Source organism: Leucopleurus acutus, assembly GCF_964270905.1.
Source record: "Leucopleurus acutus genome assembly, chromosome: 17".
Taxonomy (NCBI): Eukaryota; Metazoa; Chordata; class Mammalia; order Artiodactyla; family Delphinidae; genus Leucopleurus; species Leucopleurus acutus.
In genome coordinates this window covers 5,085,335-5,096,930 of record NC_139159.1, presented here as the reverse complement: position 1 = coordinate 5,096,930, position 11,596 = coordinate 5,085,335, and the positions used below count along the sequence as shown (strand labels likewise).

General features: G+C 50.4%; 1 protein-coding gene across 1 annotated transcript; it reads left to right on the top strand.

Annotated features, from left to right (window-relative positions):
• Positions 1–3,763: 3,763 nt before the first annotated feature.
• PENK (proenkephalin) lies at positions 3,764–7,180 on the top strand (the record flags this gene model as incomplete). Its single annotated transcript, XM_082858406.1, has 2 exons — positions 3,764–3,901; positions 6,527–7,180. The coding sequence occupies 2 exons, from the start codon at positions 3,764–3,766 to the stop codon at positions 7,178–7,180; spliced, it is 792 nt and encodes a 263-aa protein (XP_082714532.1).
• Positions 7,181–11,596: the final 4,416 nt, after the last annotated feature.

Below are 11,596 nucleotides of genomic sequence, written 5' to 3'. Positions count from 1 at the left end.
TGGAGGGGAGGAGAGGAACCTGAAAGACATCCCGGAAATGATGGAAAAGGACCCTGAAAGGACTTGTTAAAATCCCTCCTACAGGCTCCCAGAACACATAAGAACTGAGTAAAACACCACTCATCATCGGGGCTTCAAAAGCCACATTTCTTGGTCTCCAGAATGAATCTCTTTTGTCTGATGTTTGGGACCTCAGGATCAGAAGAAGGTGAGGTCTTGATCATAACCTGGGAATCAGAATTCTGTGGATTAAATGCTTTAAGAGAAGGTTCCCTTCTCTTTTTTGAGTCTGATTTCTAAAGCTTTTTCCCAGAAGATAAGGCAAAATCTATCAGTGCTTGATAAATATCTAGAGGATCGTGAAAAAATGAATCCCTTGGAACTCACTACCACTGTTCAAATATAAAGGAATGAACACAGAAATGTATGTCTTGTAGCCCCAGGGTAGATGGGGGAGGGTGGTAGGAAGAGATCCTCGCTGATTGGGGCACGCAAACCACACCCACCTCTCCCCACCGCATCCCTCCAGTCAGTCTGTCAACACACATTCACTCAGTACCATCTACACCCCAAGCATCTAGGCGGGTGCTGGGGCAGTCAGTATCCCCACCCTACTCCTAGGGGACAGCCTTCTCTTTCCTTTTCTCTCTCCCCTGACATTTAAAACGCCTCAGAGAGCTTCCCCGGTGGTGCAGTGTTTGAGAATCCGCCTGCCGATAAAGGAGACACGAGTTCGAGCCCTGGTCCGGGAAGATCCCACATGCCGCGGAGCAACAACGCCCATGCGCCACAACTACTGAGCCTGTGCTCTAGAGCCCGTGAGCCACAACTACTGAGCCCACGTGCCACAACTACTGAAGCCCGTGTGCCTAGAGCCCATGCTCTGCAACAAGAGAAGCCAGCGCAATGAGAAGCCCGCGCACTGCAACGAAGACCCAATGCAGCCAAAAATAGATAAATAATTAATTAAAGCCTCAGAGAATGATGCAGGTTCGCCAAGAGACACTAACTCAGAGCAGACAGTGATTGTTCCAACAGAAACAAAAAACAGGCCTGAGGGTGTGAGGGGAGGGGCAGGGGGAGGTCCTCTCCCTAGAGAGGTGTGATGGGACCTGGTTCTGCCTCGTTCTGTCTGGGCCGGTCACTTGGACGTCACTTGTATGCTCGGATCCTCGTTTTTCCCGTCTATAGAATAAAGGTTGGAATAACTTATCCCCAAGTCCTCTTTCAGGCTTCAGCTTCTACTTTTCCAAGATTCTAAGGGGTCTTTCGGCGTCCAGCACTGTGTACCCAGGGAAACAGCACGTGGTGCGGTCACTCACACGCGGGTCTCAGCCTTTGGCCCCGGTTACGTGTTTAAAGTTCGTACCTGGGTGGTCCCCAGGATGCCAGTGCTCAGATATAGCAAGTTTTCTCTCCTTTTAGGCCCGGTTGTTCGTGCACGGCTTTCGCACTGAGTACTGCAGTGTAGTCGCTGCCTTTCCAAACCCCGGGCAGCAGGGGGAAACCTCGTTCCTGCTGGGGGACGGGTATGTAGCTGGAGACAGCATCACCAGCTCTCCACCCTCGTCCATGTGAAAAGCCTAAAACGTCGAAGGGGAAACGTTCTGCTTTTCCGGCAAGATGTCAATGCTGGCTCCTCCGACCTGTGTGGAGCGTTCTGCCGCCGTAGCCCCGCGCTCCGCTTCCCGGCCCGGTGCAGGGCTGCCTTGCCCGGGAGGCAGGCAGGGCGCGGGGGGTGCTCCGCGGCCTCTCGGCTGCGTGTCCGCGGCTGGCACCCTAAGACCCCTCCCCGGAGCCCAGACCTACGCAGGGGAGCGCTGCCCTCTAGTGACCAGAGTGGGAGACGCAGCGCGGCCCGAGCTCGGAAGAGCCCTGCGGCGGCTGGTCCTCGCGAAGGTGCAAGTGCTGGCGCATCCTTTGCAGAAGGTGCTTTGACTGGGAAAGCACTGGGATTCTTTCTCTGTGTACGAGCTGTGGGACTCTGTGATTTCCCTCTAAGACCAGGATTGATAGATACATAGATGGATGGATCGATCAATAAACAATAAACGTAGGATAAGTAAATGATAGACAAACCTAAAGGCAGATGGATGGCAGGGTTAGAAACACGTTTTTAAGGCTTGCTATGTGCCAGGCACAAGGCTATGTGCTTTGGTCCATTATTTCATTTGCGTCTCTCCGGAACCCTATGCGTAGCCTCCGGCCCTATTGTCCCTCATTACCTCTATCCCTATTTTCCAAATGGGGAAACTAAGGCCTCAGACAAGGTAAATGGCTTGCTTCCTGGCAATCTTCCGCAGAGCGAGGATGGCGAGCAGGTCTCAATCGACGGCCCCAGCCTCCGCCATCGGCGCTCTGCCTGGCCGCGCCCCAAGCCCCAGACGCCCTGGGTACCGCGTCCCTCCAACCTCGCTCCTTGGCCACCAGCCCTGATGCGGACATCGCCCCGGCCCCGCACCCAGTCTCACTCGTGGAAATCCCCCAGGACACGCTGGTAGGTGGGAACATCCTTACCGAAGCGTGGGCTTTACCGCGTGCGCGCTTGGCAAGGGGTCTCACTAACGAGAAAGGGGAAAGCTCTGTCCAGAGATTTTAAGATCCCCGGAAAGTTTCAATCAGTCATTCCTTTAACCGTTAACTGAGCGCTTACTACGCGCCTGACGCTGTCAGCAAGGGAGTCTAGGGCGGGGACAGACCGGTGGACAAGAGACCACATTCCGGACGGCTGTGCCCGGCGCCCACCCGGGCCGCGGGGCAGCTCCAGGAGGAGGCGGGGGAAGGGTACCCCCGCACATACTCGGAGGGTCTCCAGCACATTCCGTGTGCCCCGCTAACTCCCCCTCCCGCCTGGGCCCTCGACCGGAGCCCGCACGCCGGGGAGGGCGATGGCAGTGACTTTGCGCGGGGGCCCTTGATCTCATCCCACTCTCTCCCCAACTTTCCTAACTGCCTTGGTGTGTCACCCGGCCGAGGGGTGGGCCGCCACGCGCATCCCCCCGCCGCGGTCCGGACCCCCCTTCCGGCGGGGGCGGCACGCGGCCGGCGTAGGGCCTGCGTCAGCGGCAGCCCGCCGGCGATTGGGGCGCGCACGCCTCCTGCGCTCCGGGGCGAATTATAAAGTGGCTCCGGCCGCCGCAGCCCGGAAGGCGAGGGAGGCTGTAGAGGCGGGCCCCCAACCCTGCGCTGCGGCCGCGGCGACGCCGAGGACCGTGACGGTGAGCCCCGCGCCGCCCGCCCGCCTGCCTTGCTCTCCTCTCCCTCCTGGAGTCGCCCGCACCGGCTTTCTCCGACCAGCCTGTGCGCCCGGAACAGTGGCAACGTGAGTGAACTTGGCCAAAGCTCGCCTTGCTGTGTGGGTTTGGGGCCGTCCGCCAGCTGCGTTTTATTCCGCGTTGCGTTGCATGGGGTTCCCCAACTTTCTTCCGCTCCTTGTATGTGACCCGGGTCAATATCGCGCCTCCCCGGGCTGGCGCGCTCTCCAATTTGGTCTCCGTAGTTCCCTCCAGAATCCTGCCCGGGCCAGCGGCCGCCCGGAAAGGGAGCGAGTGTCTGGGGCCGCCCCGGGGTCCGGGTGACAGTGACAACTCGGGAACCGCGAGGCGATCGGAGCCGTCCCCCAGGCGGGCGAGGGGACCGGGAAAGAGTGTCCCGGCGGGCTCGACGAACGCCCCGTTGCAGCTGCCCCGCGAGGAGTCCCTGCCAGGGAGCCGCTCTGCGCCCCGGGCGGGCTCGGAGTTCGTGTGCCCTCTCCCCGCAGACCATGGCGCGGTTCCTGAGACTCTGCACTTGGCTGTTGGCGCTCGGCCCCGGGCTCCTGGCGACCGTGCGGGCGGAATGCAGCCAGGACTGCGCGACCTGCATCTACCGCCTGGCGCGCCCGACCGATCTCAACCCGCTGGTGAGTGTTCCGCGCGGCGCGGGAGCTGGTAACCGCGACCCTGCGCGGACAGCCCGGGTCCTCCGCGCGGCGCATCTCGTGGTCACAGCCGGCGCGGACCCCTGGTGACCCAGGCGTCCCGACTGTTCCCCGAACGCTGACCAAGTAGCTCTCGGGACCCGTGACTATCTAGGGACCGGAAAGGGCGGCGGGGTCTCCGAGCAAACCAAGTTTGTTTTCACCCCGGGGAGGCGGGAGCCCCGAGCTGTACTGTCTTCAGCACCTCGGAGAGCACTGGGTTGTCGTCTCACCTGCCGCCAGGAAGATGCTCAGTTACCCCGCCTCCTCACGTAGCCCACCAAGGGCTCCTTCCGCACACAGCCATCTTCCCAACCTTCCCGCAAAGAATATAGACTTTTTTATTAGTGATATTCCGCTGCCTTTATTCGAATGTCATTTCTCTAGCCCTTTTAAGCTCAGGTCTCTCAGACCCTGACCCTCACTTGCGGGTACGAGAGAGCAATGGGATGGGGAAGGGATAAAGGGAGGGGAGGAAGGGAGAGCGCAGGAGGCTGGAGAGAAAGAGGTCAGCCACCGTTTTACAGACAGCAAGTGATGCTGGAATTCAACTTCTGTCTTGTCTAGAACGTGCTTTTGTAACACCTACTAAGACAGCAGTTTACTTTGGCTATGAAGAGGGCACAGGAGATGTGGCGGAGTCCAAAGAGGTGGCCGCAATGCAAAGATAAATTACACAGGGGCTTGGGGTTGGGGGGGAATCTAAGGTCAAAAGAACCGTCTTTCTAATCATAGTCTGTGTGCTCTTGAATCACTCCTGTTGCTCTACTGAGTCAGAATCTCTGAAGTTGGGACTCAGGAAGCTTCATTTTAACTAGTTCCCCCAATAATTCCTTTGCACTGTCTCCTCAATTTGTTGAACTTCTGTGATAACTTAAGTTGGGCAGAGAATAATGTACTAATCCAAAGAGCTCAGCTCCTCACTAGAGCTTTTGAAGCAATTTTATTATGTAGATGCATAAAACAGGGACAAAAATTAAGGAAAGGATTCCACAAAACCCAAGGTGTATATTTCAGGTTAAATGTTTCTTCATTCCATTGGATTACCTGATCCACTTCATTTGACAAGACAAGTAGTAGGGCTTTATATTTAAACTCTGAGAAAAATGCTGCATCTTAAGTAGGGGTAACAATCCCCTTCATCCATCTTTTTTCTTTCTGATTTGTTTTTTGTTTAACTGGTTAGTTTTCTATTGAAGCTTACATTTAGGATTGTTATTTTCTCTGTGAAAAAAGGCTTGTTGATGACTATATTGTTAGAATTATAGCAGCTCTGGAATTTTCACTTAGATGAAAAAGACACATGAGAAATTAGGTTGCTTAGCCAGAACTATGTAGTAAAATCAATGTAACACATATTTATTGAGTTTCTAGCACGTGAAAGACACTTGTGCTTCATTCTGTGGTGGATACAAAGATGAGCAGGCATGCCATGATTGATGTCCAAATTGAATTTACCCTCTAACACAGAGGGTGAATAATACAAAAATTCATAGACGGCTACAGGAGCATATAAATTAACACCACTTCCATTCTATGACTGTGCTATTCCGATTATTTGCCATTATTTGTTTTTGAAGGAATCCCTTTTTATAAGCCTTTTGGTAACAGTATACAAATATTCAACATTAATTTTTGGCCAATAGATTATTTAAATTTCATTTTAGGATGGAAATATTCTTGACACCTGAACATCTTAAATTTTTAATGATGGTTTGACTTCTTAATCAGATGTCAAGAATAAAACAGAACCATTTTAATTAGATCTTTAGATTTTTATATATGCATATATTTAATTTTCTTAGACACAAAGAAAATTAATAAATAAATCATTAAGAGCTGCTCAAATATATACCCTAAAGAATTTTGTTGCACTAATAAAATGCTTCCTTTCATTGTGAAAATAATATGTGTGTATTTCATATTAAGTAATATACATATATATATACACACATATATATATATATATATATATTTTTTTTTTTTTTTTGCGGTACGTGGGCCTCTCACTGCTGTGGCCTCTCCCGTTGCGGAGCACAGGCTCCGGACGCGCAGGCTCAGAGACCATGGCTCATGGGCCCAGCCGCTCCCCCTGCATCGGCAGGGGGACTCTCAACCACTGTGCCACCAGGGAAGCCCTACCAATATATTTTTAAATCCCCAGAAAATGCCTGTTTTTTATGTCTAAATCATGGGTTGGTAACTGGGCTCTATAAGTAGACTTCAGGGGGCCATAAAAACCCCTGAATTGCTAGGAAATATCATCTATAGGTTAAAATTGGGTGGGAAAATATCTTTACAATATTGCAAGGGCACAGCATATACAATCTGTTAAAATGCAAAGAAAAATTCTAATTTGATTCCATTAATTCTCCACAATCTCCCCTTCTGAATTTCCTTTGATTTGCCTGTTCAGTACAGCAAAAAGTTGTAATAAGGAAAATGAGACCATTATGTGGGAGTTTCCACATCAAAGCAAGCATAGAGTGGTCTAAAAAAAAAAACATGTGTTTGATGAACGAAATCAGAAAAGCCTCTTTTTATCACTAAATCGAATTCTTTCCCCAGGCTTGCACACTGGAATGTGAGGGGAAACTGCCTTCTCTCAAGACCTGGGAAACCTGCAAGGAGCTTCTGCAGCTGTCCAAGCTGGAGCTCCCTCCAGACGGCAACAGTGCCCTCGGCAAACAGGAGGACCACCGCTTGCTTGCCAAGAAGTACGGGGGCTTCATGAAGAGGTATGGAGGCTTCATGAAGAAGATGGATGAGCTGTACCCCCTGGAGCCGGAGGAAGAGGCAAATGGAGGTGAAATCCTTGGCAAGAGATACGGGGGCTTCATGAAGAAGGATACGGAGGAAGACGACTCCATAGGCAATCCCTCCGACCTGCTGAAAGAGCTGCTGGGAGAGGGGAACCAGCGAGAAGGGGCTCCCCACCAGGAGGGCAGGGATGACGCAGACGTGAGCAAGAGATACGGGGGCTTCATGAGAGGCTTAAAGAGAAGCCCCCAGCTGGAAGACGAAGCCAAGGAGCTGCAGAAGCGGTACGGCGGCTTCATGAGAAGAGTGGGTCGCCCGGAGTGGTGGACGGACTACCAGAAAAGGTATGGCGGCTTCCTCAAGCGCTTTGCAGATTCCCTGCCCTCCGACGAAGAAGGTGAAAGTTACTCAAAGGAAGTTCCCGAAATGGAGAAAAGATATGGAGGATTTATGAGATTTTAATCCCCTTTCCCATCAGTGAGCCCAGGCCCCAGCACCTTCCTCCACCCCCCAGTGAGAGACTGCTTCGCCGGTCGTGTTGTATTGTCCTGTGTTGCTTGCATTATACAGTTGACTTGATTGTCTGGATAACTTAACTGTACAACCTGAAAGCTGTCATTCCAGGTCCTGTGTTCTTTTGAGAATCCTTAAGCCTTTCAGTATTGGTCTCTTGCAGCTGTCTTGTTTACATGCTCAAATCGTTTTTGGTATTATCTTGTCCTTTATTTTTGACAAAACGCCAATAAATGCATACTTGTACGTAGATATAATAAACCCATCACCCCAACTGCACAACATTCTTGCAAGTTTCTTCCCCTCCGAAGCTCTCATTCGCCCTTAGGTTTCCACCGCACATCCTAAACTCACAGACAGTGAAACCATCTGCTTTCAACAGAAGCATCACTGGCCCCCTCCTCTTCCAACTGCTGAGGCTGCAAAAACATTTTTCGTTTAATTCCTTGTATATGACATCTTAGATGAGCAAACACAGTAGCAAAACAAAATGTATTTCCACTCTCGTTTCTGGAATTCAGGTATGTGAGGAATAACCAAAGCCTAATAAAGATACAAACTGTACCCTCATATATAAGGAACTCTGCATTTACATCCAAATGTGTATGTCTCTTCTCTTCAGCAAAATATTTTAGAAGTTAATTTAAAAAAAAATTAAAGATAATTTAGCCCCATTTTACAAATACAGAAAGTGGAGCCCAGAAAGGTCAATTCATTGGCCCAAGATTGCCCAGCAGTTGAAGGATAGAAATGGAATTAAGACCCAAAACTTCTTGCTCCCAAGCAATGTCCTTTCCACTCCAGTTCCCTGTCTCATCCAGGCCACTACCAAGAATCGGAAGGACTTGTGTCTCTATCTCCACTGTTGTCCACCCCCTACACCATAACCCCGGGGGGTCCTCCAGAATCTGATGAATGGACAGATGCAGGAATGGAGGGATTTGGTGACCAGATCACTGGGCAAGGTAGTATGAATGTTTTGGAAGGCAAATTCTCATCACACAAGGAGTTTATGACTACTTCACATTAATTAAAACATTTGGGACAACAGGTACAAAAAATGTAACATGTCTTTGTTTTTCTAATTGAAACCACCTGCAGCTAAATTCCCATCCACTGAGTCATTCTCCCAGGACCCTCACTCATCCTTTCCTTTGCGTTCTTCCCCCCAAATCAGAGTTTAGCAACTGAGGGAGACAGAGGAAGAGCCTCTGCTCTGCAACCCAGGTCTGTGCAAGACCATGTGCTGCCTCCCGATGGGGCCGCCCACCGCCCCTCTGAGTCCAGCCCTGCTGGGTTCCCGGGACCTCCCCACGGCCATGTGCTGTCCCCCCGGTCAGTGCAAGGGGTCACAGGTCCCTGCCACTCACTGATCCCCACCAGCAGCTATCTCCATGATCTCTGACAAACTAACTTCCAGGCCAGAGCCCTCCTTCTTTGGAACTAGAGATGCAGATAATGTAAGCGTTTGAAGCAGGTTGGAAAGGAGCTGATGAACAGCAGCAGGCCTGTGGAAATCCGTGTCTGGAGCCGTAAGAAGTGATAGGGCTGAAACACATCAGAGATCTTGGGTCTCTATTCAACCTGAGCCAACTCCTTCCCTTGGAAACGCCAGCCCAGTACTTTTCCAAAGAAATCCGAAACCTCAATTTTCATGATAATATCTCAAGTTCTTAATTTCGGCCTATTGATTCCATTTAAACCAGTGTGGCCCAAACAAAACCCATCTGCAGGTCAGATTTGAGAGACAAGGGGCTAGTCCTTTGAGGGAAAAAAAGTCACTTAGTTCTCTCCCTCGGAGACACAAGAGGGAGGGGATATGGGGATATATGTACCTGTATAGCTGATTCACTTTGCTATAAAGCAGAAACTAACACACCATTGTAAAGCAATTATACTCCAATAAAGATGTTAAAAAAAAAAAATTCTCTCCCTTAAAACTAAGGATACCCAAATCTGAGAAACAGAAATCCAGCCTGCATCCCGGAGACAGTAAAAGCAGAATGACTGGTTCCTTCGCTTTACGATAATAGTCCAATTATTATGTTACAGTAAAACAATATGTGTACATATATATCTCATCCAACGTGCATGAGAAAATACAGTCAAATGAATATGCACTCTTTCAAATCAAGCATAGTTCTTCCCGGGGAGCCTTTTCGTTTCTACTTGGGGCAGCTGTGCAGACCAAGCTCAGGTGCTCAGGGTAGCTGTGCAGGCCGAGCTCAGGTGCTCAGGGTAGCTAACAGACAAACGTCCGGCCCTCTACTTCACCATCCGGGGCCTCTTCTGAGGGTGGTGAATTGAGGGCCTGGTGGATGCACCACAAATGTTTAGGGAGGGAAGGAACAGAGGAGAGGGACGGGGAAACAGAGGAAGGGAGGAGAGAAGGGAAAGACCATGGGACAAGATGGTTCGTTCCCCTTGGGTGCACGTGGGGCTGTCAACTCCTGCCCGGAACATCAAACGAAGCAAGGACCTCACTCAGGCTGACCTTAACAGTAAGGTCACATTGTGTGCACAGCAAGGGCGGCTGTGCACAAAACGTGACTCCTGTGGCTCAAGGGGTGCTGGGTAGGTCTTCCTGTGTCCCCAGATATCCCCCAGGCTGTCCAGCCTTCAGTCTGAAATACCATCATCAGCTTTATCTCTTAAAGGTTTTCATTTTCAAGACTTTCCTATTTAAATGCTGAGGGGCATTTGCCTAAGAGGCCCCTGGGATGCTCTATTATTTATTTATTTATTTTAACATCTTTATTAGAGTATAATTGCTTTACAATGGTGTGTTAGTTTCTGCTTTATAACAAAGTGGATCAGTTATACATATACATATATCCCCATATCTCTTCCCTCTTGCATCTCCTTCCCTCCCACCCTCCCTATCCCACCCCTCCAGGAGGTCACAAAGCACCGAGCTGATCTCCTGTGCTATGCGGCTGCTTCCCACTAGCTGTCAAATGTAAGGTAGATAGCTAGTGGGATGCTCTTGTAAACGCAGATAACTGTGCCCTGGCTGTGGCGCTCAGCGTGCGTCCAGCACAGGTGCTCTGGGCCCCATAACCGAGGAAGGGGCGGGAGTAGCCCAGGACGAGGACTTCGAGTTGATGGGCTAGAGTGTAGGGTAAGATGAACTGGAAGCTGCAGCTCTCTGAGAGGGTCTCTGGGAAACTCTGTGCGCCTTTTACAGAGTTGATCCCCACAGACTGCAGAGGGCGGCACTGCTCCACTCTGCACCTGTCCTGGCACGGGGGCTCCCCAGCTCCACCTCCGAGCCTGAGTCCTGATCTGGTTCCTCCTGGGAGGTGATAACCTGTGACCTCTGGGGCCAGCCTGCCTGGGTTGAAATCTCAGCTGATGGAGTGAGCGGAAGTTCTCCTCTTCCAAGCTCAGTAGGGGTGGGAATACGCTAACACGGTAATACGCACGGATGCTCCAGCCCCGCCAGGGTCAGCGCCCACAGGGCTAGCTACCGCCTTCAAAACGCCCAGCTGGTACTAGTGGGTCTTGGGCTTTTCTCCACCTCGCCCTGCCTCACCTGGGCCTCTCGGGACCAGGTATCCCTTACCCCCAGGCTCTCAGTGACCAGCTATCCCTCACCTGATCCTCTCAGGGATCAGGTACCCCTCACCCCTGGTCTCTCAGAGACCAAGTGTCCTTCACCTGGGCCTCTCGGGGACTTGGACTGCAAAATTCACATCAGCAGCGGGAACTAGGCAATAGTTTAAACATACCCATCTATGTCATGTGCTTATACTTTTTCTCTTAGCTTTTTTTTTTTATCAAGTATAACATATCTCCAGAGAAGTCCACACATCGTAAGTGTACATCGTAAGCTGCAAACAAACGTACCCATGAACCATCATCCTGGTCAAGAAACAGAAGAAACAGAAGACCTCTGACACCTAGAATACAGCATCACCAGCACCCACTCACATGCCCTTCCGAATAAGTAGCTCTCCCCTGTTCCCCAAAGGTAACCACTCTCCTAACTTCTGTAACCGTTGATTAATTTGTATGTTTTAAAACTTTCCATAAAAAGAAAATACACTTTTTTCTATTTAACTACATGGCTGGCGTTATATTGACAAGATTCAACCATCCCGTTGCATATAGCTGTGGTTGGCTTATTATTTTTATTGCCAAAGAGAATTCCATTGCCTGAAAATAATGCACGTCCCATTTTGTTATTAATGGAGGCTCACGTTGTTTCCAGTTTGGAGTTATTGCAAATACTGCTGCGACCATGTGGCTTATCACAGGTGACACATTTCTCTTGGGAATATAACTAGAGTAGATTTGCCAGATACTAGGATATGCATAGGTTCAACTGTAGGCTGTCACGCCAAACAGCTTTTAAAGAGTGTA